At 40.1% G+C, this 25,606-nt stretch overlaps 1 protein-coding gene across 6 annotated transcripts in view; it reads right to left on the bottom strand.

Annotated features, from left to right (window-relative positions):
* The window catches only part of igsf9bb (immunoglobulin superfamily, member 9Bb), a 648,281-nt gene that overhangs the window by 27,955 nt on the left and 594,720 nt on the right, over positions 1 to 25,606 (bottom strand). For 3 of the 6 annotated variants that reach the window (XR_006309379.1, XM_043676765.1, XM_043676767.1), the window contains exons 14-19: positions 22,867 to 23,093; positions 19,328 to 19,412; positions 19,042 to 19,203; positions 13,200 to 13,245; positions 10,752 to 12,422; positions 1,694 to 1,739 (exon numbers count right to left, since the gene is read on the bottom strand). Coding sequence is in view for 4 of the 6 variants with exons in the window: in XM_043676765.1 (XP_043532700.1) it covers positions 1,694 to 1,739; positions 10,752 to 12,422; positions 13,200 to 13,245; positions 19,042 to 19,203; positions 19,328 to 19,412; positions 22,867 to 23,093 (2,237 nt within the window). In the remaining 2 variants the exon portion in view is untranslated. The remainder of the gene's footprint in view (positions 1 to 1,693; positions 1,740 to 10,751; positions 12,423 to 13,199; positions 13,246 to 19,041; positions 19,204 to 19,327; positions 19,413 to 22,866; positions 23,094 to 25,606) is intronic. The other 3 variants (XR_006309378.1, XM_043676763.1, XM_043676764.1) reach the window with 1 other exon arrangement.

Raw genomic sequence — 25,606 nt, 5'->3', positions numbered from 1 at the left:
AACATCATACACTGTGATGTGGATTGGATTGCCAAATTTGTTTGAGTAATGATTTTAGGTGCCATTTTATTTGCTTATTTGAAATCTATGCTGCTTCCATAAGGTACAGTGCATTATTTTTATGACTTAGAAAGACAAAACCTCTTTACTTTCAGCAGACCCATCAATCACAGACAGCTTATTCAGTTTATGCAATATCACCTCATCAGTTCAAAATAATTTCACTGAATTTCTTTGACAGTTCCTAACAAATTGCTGCAATGTGAAATTAATGACAGTTAGTAAATGATTACACTGCATCTAAGAACATAAATATTTATCTACAATGGGCTTCACCATGCTGACAGAAGGGGGAGAAATGGCAGGATTAGGGGGAAATGCTTAGGAACAATCACATTGAGCAACTCAGAAGACAAATGCAACAATGTTAAACTAGCGGAAGCATGCATTGCCTGAGCAGATGTGACTTTAAAGGGGAATACTTGAATTTTCAACAACGCAAAAGATTTGAGTGATTTTTGTTTCCTCTCTAGAAGTAACCATAAAGATGACAGTTCAAGTGGATCAAAAGTGAGTTATGTCATGAAAAATAGAGGCACTTTGAAACAGCAATATAAATAGAGGACAACATATTATCATCGGAAACATTTCTGGTCAGAATGATAAAAAAGTAAAGAGCTTTTCCAACATGCGCTTGGCACATGATTGGTGCAGATACAGTCCTGAGAAATACCACCAATCTGTGCCATCAGGAATTTAAGACTGATTTGTTCAAAAGTCATATCTGAATTGCAGCATGTCTTAGAATGTGCAATTTATACTTGGTGGAAATCCCCATTTTAAAGTATTTGCATCTTCATGATGACATATTCACTAAAAATCTGTCACTTTGAACATCAGAATAAAGAGTTATCTTAAACACATTATATTGTAGCATGTAAATGGCAGCATGATTTTAAAAAAGGTTCTGATTGGGAAAATATTTCCATTTTCCTTGGTAACTGACTGTTGGTAGATTTTGCATCGTTTTCTTGAAAATATTACTGGCTTTCCAAATGTCATTCATGGTAAAATTTCATTGCCAACATTGGCTTACAGTTTTATCCTGTCCACTGAACATTGTAGTACTCAAGCAGAAAAGAGCCACCCTGGCTCTTTTTACTCAACAGTAAAGGTAGAAAAGACCACAAAACAATGGTCACGGGCATTTATTTTCTGCCTGGTTGGTTCTGGCATTCCAATCTGCTAAAAACATCTATAGTGGCTTTTATTTGATGTTACCCAGGTCCCAGAAGGAAGGCTTTCTTCTTTTAATGAAATACCTTATCACCAGAAAAGGTGAAATGGTTAAACATGGAAGAGGAAAATAAAACAAGAAAAAACATTAACCAATTTGACGCCCATTTTGAACAGAGGAGCCTGTAGCAACATGGTTGGGCCTGTGAGGAAGCTCATGATGTGAACTCTAAGCCCACTTGTCTGGATGCTGAATAAGGCAGAGAATTTAACAGTTGGTAATGAAGGAAAAATCAGACAGAAACAAAGAAAATGACGTAAAATTGAATGTAAAAGTGGAAAGCAATGGCAGGCAAAGAACGTTCCAAGTATTGTATTCCCCTTTAAAGGAAAAATGAGTTTAAAAGCCCCACCTGCTGCCCCCCCCCCACCTTTCAGACATGGATTCAACCCTTACCTATTGAGGTGTTGAGGACCTGGTCACAACAACACTGCCGTGATAGCTGAGATTAATCAAAAACAAAGCAGTTAAGACTCTGAATGATCCATTTAATTTGAAGAATATTCATTAAACGAATGAAGACATTCAGATACAAGAGCAGGATGCTCAATAATGCCAGTGGGTTCTGTGTACACTGCACCTGACATCAATGAGAATGGAACAGGATCTTAAACAAAACAAAAAGACACTTTCACGTCATTTTTAAGAAAACAATACGGAGTTTTCAAGCACAATGACAAGACATGATAATTTTACCTGCAACTCACTTGAAAAAGAGTTCACAGAGAGAAGAGAAAAATGGAACACTTAAGCAGTGATTGAGAATTTCAGGCAGCCTTGGGTTAGAACGTTTCAAGATTGATTAATGTCAACCTTCAAACTCATATTATCACACCCTGATCGATTGTATCCGGTTGAATGGAGACCTGAGCTATGAGCCCTCGAGTTCATATTGTGGCAAAGGACCAACTCAACTCAGCAATAATAAACCAAAGCATTTTGGCTGACATTTACTTCTCATCGAAAGGACAGAAGATATATCAACAGCCTCTAAGTGCAGTCACAAACTTATAAGCACAGTGTCCTTCTGTAGTCCCTTCCCAATTATATTCAATACCATACATAGCTTGTTTATTTTACAGTGACCTCGATTAAAGTTTCAAGTGTCCTTATTGGTTTATTTTTCATTTACATATTGTGCATCTTCAGATAGGCTTCATAATGAATTCTGACTTACAAAATTGTTGATAATTGGCATCTGATTACCAATGCAATTTAATTCTCTTTGTGCATTTTAGGAGTTAAAAAAAAATTCTTGGTCATATCGACATACAGAAGCAGCACCATTTCCCATGTCAGTCTAAAAATGCTGATATTCCATAGTAGTTGCCTTGCCAACTGGAATTAGTGTGAATATTCCAGGCTTCACACTGTGTATGCTTATGCATTATCTGGTTAAAGAAATTAGGAAAATGTTATGGGAAGCTTTTCCATTTGGGATAGAGTCCATTAAGAAATGAACACAGTATTACCAGAATTTACTTCACTTATAGTTTCTAGTAGATGTAAGAAACAGGAGACAGTTACTCATCTCTCCTGACTTTGTGTTTCATTATTCTAGCCATTTCTGAATGCACATTATTTAGAGCAAAAGTATTATTAGCATAGACTCCTATGAATATATTTTACAATTAGTGGGTATATTTCAGGACGTCAAGCCCATGCATGTTTTTCCTTTGATACTAAGGTTTTGATGTCTACAGTTAAGTTCACTCTCCAAATGGTTTAGCATCGGAATGATCTTCATGGTAAGGGCAAGTGGACAGGTATAGCAGTTACCAATGTAATACCTATGTAGTAATGGAAACAAATCTAAATATTTTACCAAGTGTAATGAATTACCATAGCAGTAATAATAGAATCCCTGCTATGAACAAACAATAGCTGCTAATGGGACCTATCTCTGAAGATAAATACTTAGAGCTTTTTCAGGGCAACTTAAGGTGACATTAATAATATTCCAATAAATACAGCTGAGAATTGAGTGCATAAGGCAACTATTATCCTGTCTATTTAAGGTTGCTAAACCACATAAGGTATCTGTGTATATGAATAATTGGGCCACAGACCTTGGTGGCTTCACTGGAAAACTAAAAGCCAGCCTAACATTCTCATTTGGCTGTCAATGAAATACAAGTCTTCCAAACTGTGTGAGAGGAGCCCTGGTGACCTGTGCTGAATGTTCCAGATTGCAATACTTTCTGACTGTACTGCTGGTCCACTTTATCTACATTAGGATTGGTAATTCACAGTAGGTGTAAATATTTTGGCCCCTTCTCAGATATCTTACAAGATATAGCTATGACCGATTAAAAATAGAATATGTTGCTCCTCTCCTGGTGAGGCCATTTATTTATTTATGCTATGACTTAAAACTAAAGAGGAATTTTTGATGATCTCTGTATACAGTTGTAAATTTCTTTTTCCTAATTCTTGGAAAAGCAAGTTATCAGACTGTAGACTTGTATGCATGACAAATACTCACAGAAACCAGCAACAATAGGTGTTCTCATCACTGCTGTAGGCCTCAGAGCAGCTAGCCTTACCATTCACTAACAGGTGACTTCACATCAAGTAGCTATTCTGGGAATAATGACAAATCCATTGCACATATAGAATAAGTTCAATGCAGTGTTGGCGCAGTTTTTCACACAATCACAGTGAAGATGACTGAGAATCTAGTTTCTTTTGCTTTGACAGTGAAAAAAGGAGGCAAATCAGTTTCATCCAAAATAGTGATCATGTTGCTATGTCTGATCTAAAGATGAAGGTAAATGTTCTGCGCATAAGAAATATAAATGTGATATACATATAGGACAAGAAACTGTGATGGATGCCCCTCATTGTCCCATCTTTATATATAACACATTTGAATGTACAGTCAGCAACTTTCTTTGTTAAGAAACATAATGAGATTTAACAGTTATGTTTTCTAATGTCGAAGAATCTTTACTGGAGATTGAGCACATCTCTGTCTTCTACAAATGAGAGCCAAAGCGGATCCTGGCTGGATGGACAGCAACTTCTCCAAGAAATAGCATTGGCGGGAAATTCAGGGCCAGAGTGACCTGCTAGACTATTTTTAATTACCTAAGAATGGAATTTCCTGTTTTTGTTCCCCTGGAATTAGCCTGGATTTGATCTGATGGTTTGTCTTTCCCAGGAGATTGTGTTTTCAGATGGAGTAGAAAGTGCACTTATTGTGATAAACAAAGTATCACAACTCTGAAAGATATACCAGATGGGTCAGAAAGACATTGCCTGCCCATCATTGTTTAAATGCTTGTAAGATTATTGCATACGTTGTCTGGTAGCTGGAAAACAAGTAGTTATTGCTAATTAGTAATTACCAACCTTCCCTGGCTATATATACATTCAGCCTCATTCATTCAAGGTTATCCTGGCATCAGTTAAAACTTCAGTTAAAAAGAAATGGAAGGTGAGGGGAACATCATTACTGAAATGACAGAGATAGCCCAGCCTTATACTTATTATGTGAAAGGGAGGTAATCAGAGTGCCTTTCGGATGGGCTTACATTCAAAATAATAATCCTGTGAAGGAAAATTGGATCTGAGTTGGTATGCTTTTGTATTCTTGGCTAACTGATGCCTGAAGCAGGATTCACCAGACACCTTGACTTACTGCTAGAGCATGTAAATTTAAGCCATTCATATTGGGGTTGTACCTTTCTCATTCAGCCACACTTCTGTCACTCAATGTTCTAAGGGGGGTTTGGCAGAATCAAGAATGGCAAGTTTGCCAGTGATTTATTTGGTGACTGACATAATGTTATTTGAATATAAGCAGTAGTCCCACACATAATCAGGGGCAAGGGTTTCTAAGCCTTGACTCTAGAGCTAGGCAAGATGTCAATGATGCTGATAGGAAGGAGGATAGACTTTGTGTAAGGCAAATAAAAGCTCCACTTTTGTAGATTTGCCAGTTAAGTTTTGATACATATGCATGATAATAGATTCCCAAGTGCTTCAGTCATCTAGCTGACTATAATACCGAATACATGAATATTACTTTTTCCAGTTGACTTTTAAATGTTTGCTTTTTTCCAGAAGTTCAATATTTTTTCAAAATGTGTATCTTCATAGAAAATTGATGCGTGTTACACAGAATTACTCTTCTTTCACATCACTAGCACTTAACATTGATCTGACACTACAGGGATGATTCGTGGATGTGGAATATTATTAACTGCAACATCAATCCAAGATCAAGATAAACCACAGAGCTGTTGACGTCCAGGATTGGGCCTCCTTTGTCCTTTAAACTGATCTGAGATTCACAAAAGTTAATTTTCACACAAACTCTTTCGATTACCAAAGACTAGCAGCTTCTGTCGCTCAATGTGGGATTCAAACAATTTTTAAAAACACAGCATTGTGGGAAATTCTGAACAATTCAGCTACAGACTGCCAAATCCAACTCCCAAATCAAAGCCAAAGTATATGAACTCCTTATAATTCTCTAGAAACTCATTTTCTGTTTAAAACATTATCTTTGGATTATATTACACACAAATATAGTAACCTATTTGCAGCCTGAGCTGAAGCAGCATTTTCAATACTATCATTCTTTTCACTGTACTTAAACCTTGAGCATGTCAAAAGCCTGTGGAACAGGTTGACTGAATGGTGTATAACCATAATTAAGTAACAAGAAAACATACCCAGTGATATAAAAGTAGGCTTTCTTCTTTCAACAAAACTGAACGAAACTTTTACACCTTGTCTACGTAAATAAAACACAATGCCTTTGAGTCTCGGGATTGACAGAAATGTAGCAGGTTAAAAAAGGAATGAATTGGTCATCTTAGTAGAAATATTCAGTTCTTTGAATTGCTCGCAAGCCTGCGGCCAATTCTGATTTACCCAAAAATGGAAATTTCAAAGCAATGTGTAAGGTGAACGCCACCATTTTAAAAATGGTCAATATGAAATTACGTATGCATGTACAATGGTGAATGGATGGTACCTTAATAAGATGCAAATATGTTAGAGATCACTAAACATACCTGGGATGAGGAAAAAACTGACTGGAAATTGGAGATAGCATAAATTTGCCTTGGTGTCAAAACTCAGACTCACACTTTAAGTTTCTAGAACACAACTTCTGAATATCCAATTACTGTCACAGTAACATTGGCAGTTTGGACCTACTTTATGTACTATTCTTGGCATGAGCCTGAGCAGAACATTAATACATTATTTGATTGCTGAGTAGTTAGCTCATCCCTAAAATGTCATTATGAAGCATTAAAGAATGTTAGCAGCAGTAATTAATAAAGAAATGAACAGTTAATAACCATTCAAAATTATTTTCAAGGCCATTTTATAGTTTCTCATTCAACATGTGGAGGAGGCTTCGGGAAAGAATTAATCTGTTGATTCATCCTGTGAATAGCGGTAATTCTAAATTTCAGAAATAATTTGTATTGTTGCAGTTGATTTGTAATGCTTCTTGCTTATCAGGGTTGAATATATGGATTGACAACAATTTCCTTTGATTAGATATTGGAATCTGAACATTCTCAGATAACCTAAAACTTGATTTGTAAGGGAGAAATCTTGACACAGAAATTACATGCAAAAATTATTTAGCAGAATATTTACTCTGTTCATTTGGATTATGCCAACTTTCTTCCTCTTTTTCAAATGAAATACATGGCTAAACAGACAATAGTTCTCAGTCGGCAGAAGAGCTGGAATGACTTGCATTCAAATCATATATGGGACCATCTGATTTGTTCCAAAGCCACTAGCAGCACTTGTATAAATTTAGGAATTCAAAAACTCTAGTTGCAGTTTAGAGGGATCTGGGTGCCTTAGTACATGAAATGCAGAAAGACAACATGCAAATATGGCAGACAATTGAATAGCAATGGAATGTTAGTTTCTATTAAAAAGGGATTAATATATAACATTGAAGAGATCTTATTATAATTTTACACTCCCTTCGTTTTTTTTCAAGAAAAATACAAAGTTTTAGTGCCTTTAGCTAAGAAAAGATGTATTAGTTTTGGTGGAATAATTATTCACTGGACAGAATCTTGAGATGAGGAAATGAGGAGAGATCAAGTAAACTAGGCCTATATTCCCTGGAATTTAGTAAAATGAGAAGTGAAATCAAAACTACAATTTTTCACAGGCTTTATAGGGTACAAGCTGAGAACTTTTGTCCCTGGCTGGGGAGTTGAGAACTCGGGTAACAGCCTCACCTAAGAGAATGAATATTTACAACTGAGAGGAGGAGAAATCACTTTGTTCAAAGTTCACTATCCTAGAAGGCTGAGGATGCTCAGGCATTGAATATATTGAAAAGAGATTAATAAGAATTTTAGATACTAAGGAAGTTAAAGGATATTGGATGGTTTGAGAAGATGAAATTGTAAGTAGAAGATTGACCATGGCTGTATTAAACGTAAAGCATTTTTGAAGGGGAAACTGATGTGTTCCTGGTTCTTATATTCTTACCACAAGTTCTGAACTCTTCTAAGTTCAGAATAGAGGATACAGTTAATTTGGAAATATGTATTTAAAAGTACACCTTCTAAATAACCTCCAGATTTGCTAAAGAAAGTTAATTTTTCTTCAAAAAGGCTGATCAAAATATCTATCACTGTGATGGAATGGAGTAGCATTTTTGGTCACCTCTACTTATCCCGTGAAGAGGCATACAGCATTGGATTGGCTCTTGAATGCAATTTTGTGATTGGTTATCCTGGTCTGTACACTTTGATTTACAAAAACAAATATGATCATAAAACAGATTGATTTAGCCTTTATCAAGCACTCATATCAGGTTTTATAACTGATTTGTTTTGGTTTAGTTGAGGTTTGCTAATGATCACAATGGATTAGAATGACCATTTGTAGTATTAGTGCAAAAGAGCTTAACGCATTTGCCTGAGAGTTCTAAAACCATTATTGTAAAAGATGAGCCAATTAATTTAAACAAATGGATTAATGCTTTCATTAAAGTAGAAGACAGAAGAATATCTTAGGAGTGTATATGGTGTTCTGAGACTTATGCGGCAGACAGTAATTTTAGCATCATTAGCATTTGTGAGTAGACTACAATGTAGATTAGAATCTGAATGCTGTCAGCAATTTCAACGATAACTCGTCACTTGTGATAACAGACAATGCAAGGGAGCCATGTATAATTGCCATTATGACATCAGGGGATGTGCTTGTCCATATAATGACTGAGCACTGTTCTAAATTGGAGATGTTATCACCTGCCTAACTATTTGAAAGCTATTTCTTCCATTAAAATCACCCAACAAAGTCCAGCATTTATTGCGTAAGTGGCACTTAAACAAGGGTTTAACAGCAAATAATTTCCTGATGATTTACTGTTGTAATATATTATCCAAATTTAGAATGTTATAGCCATTACACTATTCAATAGTCTACTTTCTGGACATTAAGGACCAATATATGAATGTATACTATTAGCAAGGAGCCTAACCTGCTCACTGTAGTGGTTATCCTGCCCATTAAAATGAAGAGAGAGAGAGAGAATCATGGACAGGATGCAGCTGGGGCTCTGCCACCAGCACTGTGCATGTAGAATCCTCTATAGAGCAGACCAACCTATGTAACAAGGTCCTGCAGCAAACAGCAACCATAAGCTTCCTGTGAAAGCTGCAGAGCATAAGTTTCAACCATCGGAGTTTCAAAGGTTCTTCCACCCTAATCAAAAGAAGGTAAAGTTAAAAGGTCAGCTTCAGCTGACTGCACTCTGGGAAACTAAGGTTAGATCATTATGTGTTTTTGCTCCCAAAGCTGTGTTCTAGAACAGTGGTTCCCAAACTTCAATTTTCTTATACCTCTGTTCAGATCCATTAATTTTCTGCATACGCCATACAAACTACTGATTTAGTGACCATGTGTCTCATAAACTATTATAATTACACATTACAGGTAAATGTATGTCTATAATAATGTATTACTTACCAACATTGTAATTACTTGTTGGAACACAACCATTTGAAGCCTCTTTTCCCAAATCTCCTCTCCTGAATCATTCACTAAGCAGTCCCTCCTCCTAATCCCCTAACCCAATGCACTGCTTTGTAGTTTTGTGAGATGACTATACCAGGATGATGGTCTTGGCTAAGCAGACCATGCGCACCCAGCAGTCTGCTGACCTCTCCCAATCTGGCAGTGTTTTAGCCAACAGCTGCTGATCATAAATTACTGTCTGATCAGTCTGAGAGCTCATTCACTGCTGCTCACCTTCTTACTGCTCCTGCACTCACAGCTTCTCTTCTGTGCTTATTGTTACTAGACACAACTGCACCTGACGAATATGCAGTGAATGTGAGAGGAAAACAACTTGAGACTGGAGGAGCAGTGAGTAGCAGGAAGGCAAGCAGTGCCACATTAGGCAGATTCCCCAGAATCACTTGCCTTTGGGACCCCTGGACTGTGGAAAGACCGAGGCAGAAACTGAAATAAATTCTGTTCCCTTAAAATCTGACCTTACATAATTAACAAAGACATAATTAAAGACATCTTCTATCCCCTCAGGAGTATGGCTGTTCTATTGCAGGTACCACTGCTCTGAGACATCATTCACATCATTGGAGGGGTAGAACAATTGTTCTACATGAACTGATGCTTTCATGGCTAGTTTCACCTTATAATACCTGTAATGTGAGAATCACTCATTTCAGCAGAATGAAGATTATGTATATTTGTATTCTACATTTATGTAGCATCTTATCATGTTCGTATATATTTAATTAATTCAATTACCAAACAATGACCAACTAATTTACCTCATTTTAGTGAGACCGAAATTTGAGAGATGGAGGTTGGCCAAGACGCCACATGGACATTCATATTTTCTTCAAACCAGAATAAACCAACATTGGCCCTAATTCAAATGTTTTGGCTTACTCACTGCACCTCTAATAAATTCTGCACTCGAGCTATTTTTTGTGATGAAGACCAAGACTGTGCCCTGAACCTACAAGGTGCTGACTCAGAGATGTGAATGGTCTCAACATTTCTGTTAGAATTTGTAATAAAAGTGTGTAAATGTTAGCTCACACATTGGGCACAATGAAGATAATTAGAAATTGAAGGAAATTTTGCATTGGAATTCCCTGTCTAGCAAACTTCATTACAATCACAATATTAATACACAATTTCAGCACAATTCTGGGAAAGCAAAAACACTATTTGAAAACTGGATGAGCTGGATTCAATTTCTGACACCAGCAAATTTGCTCAACTGAATGCAAATAGATGCTAACTAAATGGTGGATAATTCAAAAAAGGACTATGTACAGTAAAGATAAAGTAGTTGCCTATCTTAGAACACAGGAATTCCATTATAACTCAACAATACTTAGACATAGGGAAGAAATCAAAATTGCTTTCCAACTCATCTGGTTCAACATTCTTTTTTTCTTAAAAAAATACCTACCCTGAAGTAGATAAGTGTGAAGGTGGGTGTTCAAAAGGAGGAATTTCTTCACCTCTCCTCCTTTGGCTAGGGATCTGACTATAAAACTCGCTGCGTTCTGCTGCAGGAGAAGGTGATCCTGTGTAGCTGCCTGTAGAAGGTGTCAGTGCCATGTGAGGTCTATAACTGGGGCTTCCTCGTCTGCTGCCCTGGCCAGCAGTGCTGCTTTGTGCTGGTGAGGAGGACGGAGAGGACCTTCTGGATAAGCTAACAACAGCAGGAGGCTGCAGGGTAATTTCAGACATCTCCATAGAGATACCTGCAGGAAAGATGCCACGGGAGGGCTGCAAACTGGGCCGAGGCCGTGGACGGGATGAAATCTCTGGGGAGGCATGATGGGAACTCATAGGACTCTGAGTCAAAGGGGAGAGCCGGGAAGGCTGTAGAACCACCTGGTGTAAACTGGCCTCAGTCCTTCTGCCTTGTCTAGGGCTGGGTCTGGGCCTGGGTCTAGGTTCGTACCACCTGGTGTCCAGGCTGAATGTGCTTGTGCCACTAGGACCAGCCTGTTTGGCTGATTCAGTGTAAGGCAATGTAGGTGCACTTATACCATGGCTGGTATGCTTTAGCTGCCCATGACTCTGTTGCATAGGTTGATGTGGATGTTTTTGAGAGAGGGAGACTGATCCGCTTGTTTTGCTGGGAGGTTTGCCAGTCCGACTCTTTGGTGCCTCCAGTTGCAGCACACTGTGGTATGGTGCTGGGACCTGGAGTGAGGAAGGGGGGCCACCCCTTGGAAGACCAGCCTTTGGCAGTGTACTCTCAGGTGTATCTTGTTGGTGTGAAAAGATAACTGGAGAGCTTTCAATGCTGCTGATTGACAATTCCTTCCTTCTCCATGGTTCAGGAGACCGCATAGTAGTTGGCGTGTGAGTCAAAGGCAGAGTGCTACTGGAAGCAACCAAGTGCTGTATTTCAGTATCTCCTTGATCTGCAGGGAGGGTGGGGTGACCAAAGGGTCCTTCAGTAAGTAATAGAGGTGAAGACATCACTGAACTAAGGGGACTGATATCTGGCATGTAAAATGGCTGACTGTCTTGGTCTGCAGAGCTACTGCTGAGATAACCATAAAACTGGCTTGGAGGGTAACCTTTAGCAGGTCGCCTGATCTGACCGGTGGCCTGCAGCCTTGCATCTAAGCCTCCCATGCTTTCGTCTGTTTTCTGGAATGATGGGCTATATGCTGGTGGCTGTAAGTATGACTCTTGACTTGATGAGAGAGGGGAGAGCTGAGACTTCAAGCCCATTATGGCAGTTGGAGTTAGAGTCTCATTGTTTTCTTCGTCCGATTGCCGGAACTCAGGGTAGGTGTCAGTCTCTTCTGCAAAAGGAAAGCCCTCAATCCTCCTCGTCTTCAATGATGTCTCCATCTCTGTGGGATCCATGATGAAGCGTCCATCAGGGCCTCTGCTGATAAGTTCGATGGGTGTAGATACATCAGCCTCAGCCTCATGCTTGGAGACACTGTATTTCCTGCTGGTTATTGCTCGCTTTGTCTTTTTGTACAGGGACATTTCCCTTTCTCTGCCAGGACTCATCATCTTGGCATGTATGGCTTGGGCATCTTCAGAGGAGTCTGATGGAGCTCGCAGTGTTCTGATGCTTTCAGGACTCACCTTTCCTGAGGAAGATCTGAGAGACCAAAATCAGAGGGAACAGTAATCCTGTATATTTTCACGTTTATAAATTTGTCATTGTCCAGTGAAGTAACCCATTAATTTATCGCTGTTGCTGCCGTAACTAACATTATTCATTATTAACAGTGATTTTGTCTATGAATTTAGCGAGACATCAGTTATAAAGTTGTGATAGTTCTAATAAATTCCACAACACTTTTAGCCTTCATTTGGAAACTGTTTTCTCATCAGTTAAGTAACAAATCCATAACAATAGCATTTAGAATAGTAGGGTGTTAATAGTTTGATTAATACTGGCAACTAATGCATGAGTTGGCAAGAGGATAGTGGAGCCATTCAGTGTTGAATTAATGGCTCTCTTCTGTTGCATATTGATTTGTACCAAACTAACTAACATGGTAACATAACTAAATTACTGTAGTATTTTTTAAAAACATTAAGATCAAAACCTTCAGTATCCTGCAGGAAGACTGTAAATTATACAGGGGCTTATTCCCTGTTTTGTAAAATTTAATAGGATCTAAGGATTAATATAGCTAAAGCAGCCAGACTTCAGTTCTCTTGCAACCGGCACAATCAGAGGTATCATTATGGAATGACCATTTCATTACACCCTTTTACTAGTTGTACATCAAAGGCTGTTGTTAGCTTGACATGGGTTTAATGTCAGAGTCTGGCTATCATCTCAGAGAAAATGAATCAAATCAACCACCTCAATTTATTACATGTGAATAAGCATGGACAGAACTATAAAAAGGGGTTGGCTACTTACGGTGATTCCACACTCTTTCGGCAGTGTGTTATAGACAGCGGAGGATCTGGAGGAGAACAAGCATTGCACATTAAAGAGCCAGAATGCAGTAAAACCTTTTAGCATTATAAAAAGATGATTTGTACAAAAGATGTGACCATGGTTTAGATATGCAAATCATCATACTTCAGTGCAAAACTAAAGAAAACCACATGGTAGGTCAATAGGTAGATCCTGACCTTGTGTGGTAGTGAACATTTGGGTGCCAATGTACCATCATTCTATATTACATCCACTGAAGCTTTTATTTCCATTGTGGTGATACAGAGCAGGTTGTCAACTTGTAGGACAAGAGTAGGATAAAGGCTGCAAGAGTAGGATAAAGGCTGCATCTGTGAATGGAGTCGGAGAAATTGAGAACTGCAGATGCTGGAGATCAGAGTCGAGAGTGTGGTGCTGGAAAAGCACAACTGGTCAGGCAGCATTCGAGGAGCAGGAGAATCAGCGTTTCGGGCATAAGCCCTTCATTAGGAATGAGGCTTGTGGTTCGGGGCTGAGAGATAAATGGGAGGGGGTTGGGGTTGGGGTTGGGGGGAGGTAACTGGGAAAGTGATAGGTGGATGAAGGTGAGGGAGAAGGTGATAGATTATAGGGGGCAGTGATGGATGGGTCCGGAGGGTGGTACCGAGGCTTGGGACTGGGATAATGTGGGGAGAGGGGAAATGAGGAAGCTGTTGAAATCGACATTTATCCCGTGTGATTGCAGGGTTGAGGCATTCCTCCTCCAGGCATCAGGTGGTTAAGGTTTGGCAGTGGAGGAGGCCCAGGACCTGCATGTCCTTGACTGAGTGGGAGTGGGAGTGGGAGTTGAAGGGTTCAGCTATGGGGTGGTGGGGTTGGTGGGTGCGGATATCCCACAGATGTTCTCTGAAATGACCCGCAAGAAGGTGTCCTGTCTCCCCAATGTACAGGAGACCACACCAGGTGCAATAGATGCAGTAGATGACATTGGTAGAGGCACAGGTGAATTTCTGACAGAGGTGGAAGGATCCCTTGGGGCCTTGGATGGAGGTGAGGGGAGTGGTGTGGGTGCAGGTTTTGCACTTCCTGTGGTGGTTGGTGGGGGATGTGGACCTGATGAGGGAGTCGCGGAGGGAATGGTCTTTTCAGACGCTGATAGGAGTGGGGAGGGAAATATATCTCTGGTGGTGGGGTCCATTTGGAGGTGGCGGAAGTGGCGAAGGATGATGTTTTGTATGCGGAGGTTGGTGGGGAGGAAGGTGAGGACCAGGGGGCTTCTGTTGTTGCGTTGGGAGGGGTGGGGTTCAAGGGCAGTGGTGTGTAAAGTGGAGGAGATACGCTGGAGGACATTGTCAACCACATGGGAAAGGAAGTTGTGATCGTGGAAAAAGGAGGCCATCTGGGACTTTGTAGGGTGGAATTGGTCATCCTGAGAACAGATGTGGCAGAGGCGGAGGAATTGGGAATAAGGGATGACATTTTATCGGAGATTGAGCGGGAGGAGGTGTTGTCTAGGTAGCTGTAGGAATCTGTAGGCTTGTAGTATATGTCTGTTGTTATTTAGTTGCCGGAGATGGTGATGGAGAGGTCCAGGAAGGGAGGGAGGTTGCCGAGATGGTCCAGGTGAATTTGAGGTCGGGGTGGAAGATGTTGGTAAAGTTGATGAACTGTTCAACCTCCTCATGGGAGCACAAGGCAGTGCCAAACCCCATAGCTAAACACTTCAACTCCCCCTCCCACTCCGTCAAGGTGATGCAGGTCCTGGGCCTCCTCCACCGCCAAACTGTTACCACCTGACGCCTGGAGGAGGAACGCCTCATATTCCTCCTTGGGATCCTGCAACCACACGGGATAAATGTGGATTTCAACAGCTTCCTCATTTCCCCTCCCCCCACATTATCCCAGTCCCAAGCTTCCAACTTGGCACCGGCCTCCGGACCGTCCATCATCTGCCCCCTCTGACCTATCACCTTCCCCCTCACCTTCATCCAGCTATCACTTTCCTAGCAATCCCACCAAACACCACCGCCCTCCCACTTATCTCTGAGCCCTGACCCACAAGCTTCATTCCTAATGAAGGGCTTATGCCCGAAATGTCAATGCTCCTACTGCTTGGATACTGCCTGACCTGTTATGCTTTTCCAGCACCACACTCTCGACTCTGCATCTGTGAACAAGTGGTTAATTTCCTAGATAGTAAGAGCCTTCCATTTACAAAGGTCAGGTATACAAAATTCTTTGTTAAAAAGGAACCTTTAGTTCATAAATAACATGTTAAATATGTCAAGGTCTAACCGAAAATAAATATTTTTACTTTTTGTTCGATACGAACTGAATGGATTGTGATTGAAATGTGAGCTACAATTTATTTGCAATTTACACCATTACTCAGCAGTCCACTTTATTAAGTATGGTTCATGTTTTGAAGAAAATACAGTAAAGCTGAGCATCTACAAATGCATTTATACGATGGAATCTTCCCAGACACTGAATGACATGGGCATTGGTGAGAAACTGGGGAATCAGGTGAAGTCAGTGGTGAGGATCTTCTCGAAGTTGAGAACAAGAGAGTCCTAGTCTTGCATGGTGAGATGAGATTCTCACTAACACAGAGCTAGAGGTCTATTTGCTTGAGCATCTAATTATCAGCTAATCTTGTCCCCTTTATATGCAGTTTCCATTCTCCCACCCACAGGACAGAAACTGAATGGAGGCAATTCTCGACATGAAAGTTGGAGCAGTTTCCTGTCAACTCCAGCTTACCATTTGGTCCAGCACCTCAAAGAACGGTCCATGAGGAGTGACCTCATGCTGCCCCTATGTTCACAGACTTTGCATTTGACATGTACTAGCTTCATCACACTCTTATGGCACATACAATACAGTTGTGCACTTCAATACTGCACTGTGGACGACATGAGGAGAATTAATTGGAATGTTCCCAGGGACAGGTAGCCATCACATAGATAATAGCAGGGAGCAAGGATCCTTGCTGGCTTGATTAATGCTCATTTATGTTGTACCTATTTGCACGCTCTGTCCTCCATTGTCTTTTTGTGCTGTGCCCTCTTAGCCAGATCCTAAATGCTCACAATATTTCTGTCACGTATTGAGTTTTAGTGCGGACAGTAGGCCATGCAGTTTGTCATGGTTATCAGCAGTGATCAGCCAAGCAGTGGTCATGCTACTGAACAGCACTGTGCTACAATGTCACGTCTCCACCATGGCAAACACACTGCATGACTAAATGGCCATGTCTCAAATTATAATTCCTCGGTCAAGTCACGGGAGATGTCCTACAGTCAGGGGATCAAGGCAGTGTCTGATAGTCCAGGGGCTTAGAAACCTGCCTGTCAGCTGCTTGGGCAGTCCAGCTCAGGGGTTTCATGTTCCGGGAATGGGCCATAGTCAGTTCTGCTGGTGCAGAGCAACCAGTCCAAGGGGTTGTGATAAATCAGCTGGGGATCTGCACAGTTATCAGTCAGGGGTTTGGACATGCATCAGTTGAGGTGGTCTGTCCAAATTGGTCAAGCTGGTAGGCCATGGTCAGTCCTGAGGTTCAGCACAATGAAAGGCAAAGGGGCTTATCTGGGGCGACTGCCATTGTGGAGAAATTGGAGAAATCAATTCTGCAAATTGGAGGCTGCATGCTGGGACACAGAGGTGACAATAATCGTGATGGGGGAGAGCACAACACAGTGTGGGAGATAATACTGTACTAGAGGCCATTGGATACTGTAAGAGGAAGAGATTATCAATGGTTATAACCACACTAGACTTGATGGAGGGAACAGTGCAACACAATGACTAGCCTGACTAAACAATAGAGCTGGAAACTTCCTTTCCCATCATGATGTCTGGTTGGGAGATGAAATCGGAAGTCAAAGTGGCGTGTTTGAATGTTTGATACCTCAGTATTGATGGGTCTAACAGCATACTCTAAAGCAAAAGGGACATGGAGATCTGATGCAAGGTGGGGTCCCTTAATTACCAGCCTGAACCTGTGACTCACTGTACCAACTGCAACCTGCGTTGCATTCCATACTCATGTGACTCCTAAATGCACAATGGAAATGGAAAATGGCTGTGACCACATCCAGAATGAGCAGAGCAAGTATTTTTTCGATCTCAGTGTGTGGTCTCTATTTGTAAGTGACACGAGGCCCTTCACAGGGCAATTGCATTAATCAGACACTTTCACAATACAGCTTGGAGTTAGCAAAAATCATGGCATCATGCATGTGAAATGCAAGCAGTATCCAACTGTGAAGGATGCAAATCATTTTCACAAGTGATATTGATTTTATTGATTATTGCAGATCGATCATGGTCATCTCTGTGAAACAGAAGTAATAACTGGTGACCATAGAAATGACTGTTGTGTACCAAAATCCCCAAATGGTGTGAAAAATCCCAGAGGCCCCACATGGGTGTGGAACTGATCTCCCCTTACCTTGAACAGTAAGTATTTGGTAAATATTCTGAGATGCCATGCTGACTTCCTACGGTGATTTGGGACGGGAGGATAAGGTATCAGTGTTCATACAGCACTTAGAATCTCCAACTCTATTTCTGCATTGTGGCTTGTGCTCCATTCATCAGTATAAGATCCCGAGGCCAAATTATATGAGCGTCCTTGTCAGAGTGCTCTTTGTCTCACTGTATAGAGGTCTATGCTAACTTGTCGTTTTTGCATGATAAGAATGCTGACTGTTCATATCACTATGACCTGTTCTGTTTCTGATATATCCCACACATGTTCCTTGGTAGTGTGACTAATGGATCTAGCTACAGCTGGGGTTATACTCTCTGTTGCTCTGCTAAACCAAAGTGCAGAGAAATGGAGAAAGAACAGATGTTCCACAAGTCCAGGCTGAGTAGCAACCTCCAGCAGATGCTGAATAGTCTCCACATGAAGAGGTTAATGCATAGGAGGACCAGTGCTTATCATTCACAAAGTTATTTCTTGCATATGCGTAGGGCCAGTGCCAATGCAGATGTCCCTCACAGTGTCACAGACCTATTTAAGCTGTAGAACCTGTGACATGAAGGAATAGTTGCCTATCAAGGTGACAACAGCTCTAAACATTTATGCAACTAACTTCTTCCAAAAGGCCACCTGGGTACCTGTGTGGAACCTCTCAATCTTTAATCCAAAAATACACTATGGCTGTTACCAGTGCATTCTGCTTTGTCTTATTTTCCCAGGATGAGATCAGTGCTGCAGCCTGGGCAATAAGCATTGGCAACCTAAATGGTTTCTGTAGGTTGAAGACATGATATACTAAACACACACTGCATTGAGACATCCATGTCATAATCATCAATAGACAAGGTTCTATTCCGACAATGTGCAAGTCATTGTGATCATGGGTACCACATGGTAGGAGGTCTGTGCCAGGTATTCTGAGAGCTGCCAAGATGTCTACATCCTTGAAAACTGTCCTGTTCTGCTTTACTTCAAGGGCCAAATGCCTTACAATGATAGTTACGGGAGACAAGGGCTACCCTCTGCGACCATGGCTAATGGCTCTGGTTCACGATCCCCTGACTGAGGCGAGGCTTAGATACAATGCAGTTCAATTTTCCAATGGGGCCATGGTGGAGCAGATAGCGGATGAAGATAACGTTCTCATGCTTAGATTGGATTGGGGGTCCTTGCAAGTACGTTGTGGACATTGGTTTTTCCCTCTCTGCACTCGTACTGCACACCAGTGTTTCAGCATCACCAGTGATCTGTACAGATTTCATTTAAATTATGGTTTCCAGAGTATCTTTCCTTTGTGTGTGACTTTTGTATTTCTCCAAATAAGAGTCATTTTATAAGGCAGCTCCTACTTACCCCTCTTTCTCTTATTCTTCCGCTTCCGCTGCCTGTTAACAAAGCAAGCAGCCAAGGTACTGAATAAAATAGCTGCCGCTAAGAAGCAGATAGTGGCGACAATCCCAGCCACAACTGGACGGGCCAGGCCTTCCTCGGGCACTTCAGGTGGTGGAAAGATATCTACAAAATCAGAAAACATGCAAACAACAAGCAACAATGAATTTACTGGCCTTACATTTGCACAATTTCGAATAACACTTAGGCCAACAGAGTTTCCACCATAGAGAAGGTAAATGCATCTCACCTGAACTAGAAACCCCGACTACATTACTTGGCTCACTGATCAGGTCCTGCATGACAGCCATTACACGAAATTCATACCAGGAGTCCTGATAGAAAGAAAAAAAAAAATTAGCACTTCATTTTTGTTATTTGCAACGCACTAAAATGCATTCAGACATGTATAAAGTAGCACAGATCTAATTGAATGGGAAAGATGAAAGGAACAGTGCAGCATGACAAAACTGTAAGAGTGGAGGAAATTAAACTTGTAAGACATTGCAAGATCAACATAAAAGTTTTACAATTATATTCAGAAAAATAACGGTGATTAGGAGCATTGTGAGCCTCTTGAAAAATGATAACAGTCTTATTGTCAATGAAAATAAGGAGATGGCAGACAGCCTGGACAACTATGTTCAGGCAGCACTTATAATAAATGTTAGGATACTGGACATCCCTCGAAGACCAAGTTTGAATTAAAGGAATGGTCCTTACCAATGTTAATTAAGCAAAATACCAGCAAAGAAGGAAGCAATGGCAGTAGAAAGTGAAAAGTTCCTGGAAGCGGAGAGTTTGCATTCGAACACTTTAAAGGATGTGAGGATATTGCAGAAGGTATAACTATAATTCTTCAAAGTTTGTTCAAATTCCTTTCAATTTGAAAATTGTGCAAACTATTCTGCTAGTTAAGAGAGAGGAAGTGAGGTAGTTTTAAATCAATTCCCATGTGGCGTGAGAAAATTCCTATAATCTGTAATTAAGAAAGTGACTGAACAACTTCAACATAATCGGTTAACCATGCCTGACAAAGTGTCTGAATACTTTTGAAGTGGTGACTAAAGCACCTAATAGGGAATGTCTAAGAATATTATCTAACTTGGAATTCAAGGAGGCAATTGATTAAGTCCCTGAGGAGAGACTGTTAACTAAAGTTAAGATCATGACGTTAAGATAAATCATTGACCTGTTTAGGAAATCAGCTGAAAACAGTCATTCTTTTCAAGACACAGCAGGGATAATAGCAAGTAATTCTAACTGGCAAGATGTGATTAGCTGTGTCCCACAAACCTCTGGGTCAGACCCTCAAATATTCATGAAATTTATTAATAACTTAGATAATGAAATAAAAATCACACTGATACAGCTACCTCATGTAACTGCTCCGAAAGCTTGTGCTTCCAAATGAACCTGTTGGACTCTAACCTGGTATTGTGTGATTTTTAACTTTGTCCACCCCAGTCCAACCCCGGCACCTCCACATCTTAGATAATTAAAGCATTTAACCACAAATGACAATAACACAATAATAGATGACATTTTAAGCAGTGTAGATGAAAGCATAACATTACAAGGGATATTAATAAATTAAGTAAATAGATTTCAGAGTAAGCAAAATAAGATCATCACTTTGAAATGGTAAGATGAAACAATGTTCTTCCTAAATGGTGAAATACTGAAATAGTGAAGCTCCAAAGGGACTCGGGGGATTTAGGTGCAAACATTATTAAAATGGCATCATCAGGCAGAAAAAAAATAATTGAGAAGATCTACAGAATGCTGACTTTGATTTGTTGAGAATGAGAATACAAGAGAAATCATGTTTCAGTTCTTCAAAACCCCAGTTAGTCCACAGTGAGACAAGTTCTGGGCACCACACCATAGGAACGGAACATTGGCCTTAGATGGAATGCATCTTAGCTTTACCAAAATGATACCTGGACTACAAAGATTACATTACAAGGCAAGGTTATGCAAACTAGGTTTACATTCCCTGGATTTAAGAAAGCAAAGGGGTGACTTGATCACAATGGTTAAGATATTATGGAAGACAAATAACGTAGATAGAGGCAAACTCTTCCACTGGTTGGGGCATCGTAGACTCAGGGTATAGCCTAAAAATTACAGATCTTTCAGGAACAAAATCATAAAACAATTTCAAATACAATCGGGGTGGAAGTTTGGAACTGTAATCCTCAAAGATCAGTTGTTACTTTTAAATCTGAGATTGGTAGTTGATAGTCAAATAAATGTATCATTGGGCAAACATTACAGATTAGCCATGAGCTTAATGGTAAAATGCACTTGAGGACTAAATGTTCTCTGGATTACTATCTAACCAATGAAGATGAAACAAATTCTGGTTTGTAACAAATATTTATTTTTTGTTAGTCCAAGATACTGCGCATAGCCTTGACCTCTTTGAAGATTAATGCTAGGATTAGTCTATTACTCCACTATCATTATATTAAATGTTTATCAGGTTGCTTGACGACAAATTAAGTGGACATTGGTCTATTATTGGTTAAAGACAAAAAAGACACTGCAGATGCTGGAATCCACGGTAGACAAGCAGAAGGCTGGAAGAACACACCAAACCAGGCAGCATCAGGAGGCGGAGAAGTCAATGTTTCAGGTGTAACCCTTCTTCAGTCCTTCTTCAGAAGAAGGGCTACACCCAAAACATTGACTTCTCCACCTCCTGATGTTGCCTGGCTTGTTGTGTTCTTCCAGCCTCCTGCTTATCTACCTTGGTCTACTATTGTCAAGCAGTTCTCATGTTCCACTCTGGTTCTGAATTGCACATGGTGCTTCAGGCACATTAGACTTTGTCATGTGTCAATATGGAAATGTGGTCAGTCTGCAAGTGGATGCAAGACCCGCTCAACTGGACAATTTTACTTCCACATTTTCAGCAGATTATTCCTGGTAGACTCACAGAGATAGAATCTGAGACCTTTCTGCATAGAAACAAGCATGGTAGTCTCTCTGCACATGATAAAGAATGACTGACCTCTTACTGGAATTGCTGGGGGTGCGCCAATCTTTCTTCAGATTAACTATCTGGGATGCTCACCTCTGTCAGGTGGGTGAATCTTTGAAAATGGTGTGCATAATATCCTGTTTATCATATTAAGAGAAGACAGGGTAGATGATCTGCCAAACATCAGTTGCCAATCAAGACAAAGAGGAGCTGACAGGTCAATTTCTGATTATTTTTGTGAGGTCATGAAGGGGAGAGCAGCATTTTTCTGGGTTCTAATGAATTGTAGTTTCGCTCTTGCTACAGTACTCAGCATATGAGAAAGAAGCTATCTTATTGTGATCTCAGATCACATAGGACTAGGTCTGGGTGAGTGGGGCTCAAAGTAAATATCTTTTCTAAGTATTCTTGCAGGTTGTTAAACTCAACAAGGTTTGAGGTTGTTGACTCCCAAGAGTGTCAATTGCACATTACTACAGAAACTAGGCCTATTCCACTGTCTCTCTGGTTCTCCATACACTGGTCTATCTTCTTTGAGCTCAGAGACAACCCAAGGAGGCTAAAATTACAACAGGCTAAATTTCTGCACTGATTCTAACACATTAACTGGTTGCATGTAGCAACAAACACGTATGTCCAGCTTTGCTTGTTAAATGAAAATAATTGTAGAACGATTGCGGGTAATATTAACTTATGAGGCTGTCTTCTTAATTTTAAAATAATCAAAATTTTCACTCCAATCATCTATTAACTAGGAATACCATCAGGATCATTTTGGAAGCAGGGTTGCAATGACTTACCAGAGATAACTCCTTGGTTAACAGTTCAGTTTCAGTCCCTGGTATTGCTTCATCTAGAATCTCCCACCTTTCTCCCAGACGGAATTCCATGATATAATGATCGATAGGATAGCTGTGGTTGGCCGGTGAGAGCCAAGACAGTAACACTCCTTGGTGTGTTCGATTGGCTGTTAGGCACCTTGGTGGAGAAAGCAGCACCGGTGGTTCTCGGGTTGTAACAGGAAACGCTGCAAAAACAATTACAATTGTAAAACCTTCTGTTGTAAACATCATGAAGCACCTCCCGCAGCTGATGGTCAGTACGTATCCCCTAACATCTTACATTAGTAATTTCACCACTTAGAAATTCATCGTGTTTCACATATTTCAATCATATATTTGCCTCTCTATTCTTCATTGGTCTCTATTCATACAGAGTCATTGTCATTGGAAGTTGGGAATTAAATCGGTGATGATTCAACAACATTTACTGGTAACTGACTATGAATGTTCAAATTAATTATTTTTCTCCTCACACTGGTGTTTGATGGCTGTTGTGTTTACAATTGTATTCTTGACTTTAATTTCATTTTAAAAATGCTTTTCACAGCTTGAGAAGCGGTAAATGACTTTCCTTTCACAAAAGCTTTCAAATGAAAATGAGAATTACAAAATCTAGCAGATCTCTCAAGATTTTAGTGCTTTAAATCTATAATGAAATAGAGTTCTGAGTCACGTGGATTGCAAAGAATCAGCTCTGATCAGAATCCTCAGTCCGTTTCCCCAATCTAACTGAATTTGTCTTTATGTTGTTGTTACATTATTATTTGTTTACAGGATATGGGCATAATTGATTAGACTAGCATTTAATTGGCCATTTTCATTTGAGAGAGAGTTTGAAAGAGATTCAAAATCATGAGATGATTGGACATAGGAGAGAGGGGAAACTGTTCCCAGTGGTGGAAGTATGAAGAAGGCCATGAATTTAAGGTAATTGGCAAAAGAAAGAATGGAGACATGAGGAAAAAATCATGTAATGCAGTGAATGTTTAGGACCTGGAATGAACTGATTGAGAATATAGTTGGGGCTGGGTCAATAACATCATTCAAAAGGGAAGTAGATGATTTTCTGAAAAGAAAAGATTTGCTGGGCTCTGGGTAAAGGTGGGAGAGTGTAACTAGATGAATTTATTCCATCAAATGGCCAGATAGACACGATGGATTGACTGGCCTCTTTCAATGCTCTAATTATAACATCATTCCATACAAATTAATCACTTTCTAACTGAAAGAAAAGTGAATACATTCTGGAACCAATGGGTAACCCACACTGCTAGATTACCACCTAGATAATCATAGAGTCATAGTGAAGGGAAAGATTTACCCAATAGTTTTTAACATATATTTTTTTTTGGAACATTGTTGGTTAAACTTTGGGCTGCTAGTCTGATCTTTCTGCTCCCTTCTTCCAAATTGTTCACAGCAGGAAGCACAAAAGCAAATCTATTGTCAGTGTCATGAGATACCTGGGACTCTTGTTGAGGTTAGTTGACTGGAAAACAATATGCAACAATGTCAAAAACATGGGTTCAGTTCCTATGCCAGATGGGGTCACCGTAAAAGTTCAAACCCACCCCTCACCTCAGGTCAAACTTACCACCAGTCATGTCTCTAACTAATGAGAGAACAGTCCTATAGGGCTATGGTGATTTTCACCATAGGTCAATTCAAGTGCAGTGCAAATTATGAGGCATGATAATTTTCTCAATATGCTCAATAATGTGTCATTCTGTAGTGAGCCTTGATACTGGCCATTATGCTGAAAATGACTAGGCATTCCAGCTGAAAAACATTGACATGAAACTTTCTCTCAGCACAAATGCTGTCCAACTTCTTGAGTCTTTCTAACACATTCTTTATTTCCCCCAGATCTCCAGCTCCTGCTATTGTAAGAGTTCTAGTTTCTGGTAGCAGCCAGTTGGGTGACAGTCCTAAAACTGAACCTCATGGCTATTTGTTCGAGAAAACTGTATTCTAGTGTCATGCATGGAGAACTGCCAAAGTGACTCTTCTAAGTCGAAACACAGTAGTAATGGAGGAATCTTTTATTTCCTGGGTTATAGCAAGCTTTTCTAAAGTCTGTGCAAACACAGAACAAAACTCTGCATAGTAACTGACAGAGAATCCTCAGATATTTAGTTTCACTTGGCTCACTGGTATCACTTAACTCTCAGACTCAGAAAATTATGGGGTTAATTTATGACTTGACCATGTAATGCAGGCTGCATTGCTGGACATTCTAGCTTTCAGATATTAAACTGAATGCATGTCTGCTCTCTCAGGAGGATATTAAATATCCTATGGCACTATTTGCAGATGAGTAAAGGAAGCCACCTGAAGTCTTGGACAATATTTATCTCTCTTGCAACATCATTAAAGGAGATTGTCTGGTCAGATATTTCTTTTTGCTATGTGGGACTTTGCCTTGGAAAAGTTGGTTGCTGAATTTCATATATTACAATTGTCACCCCATTTCAAAAATGTTCACTGTCTGTGTAACACATTGGAACATCCTTAATGTGTGACAGATGCTGTAGAATTTATAATTGCAAGGTCTTTAAATTTGTACAGAAAGCTGTTGAAATAAGTTGAGAGCATTGTGATAAAAACTAAGTTTGTGAGCACAGCAAAGAGCAATGTACTTTAAATGTGCACTACTTACTTTTTTGGTTTGGGGAATGGGATAGATGGTGTAATGCTT

Source organism: Chiloscyllium plagiosum, chromosome 35 (genome assembly GCF_004010195.1).
Source record: "Chiloscyllium plagiosum isolate BGI_BamShark_2017 chromosome 35, ASM401019v2, whole genome shotgun sequence".
NCBI classification, from domain to species: Eukaryota; Metazoa; Chordata; class Chondrichthyes; order Orectolobiformes; family Hemiscylliidae; genus Chiloscyllium; species Chiloscyllium plagiosum.
This window is presented reverse-complemented; position numbering and strand designations above follow the sequence as displayed.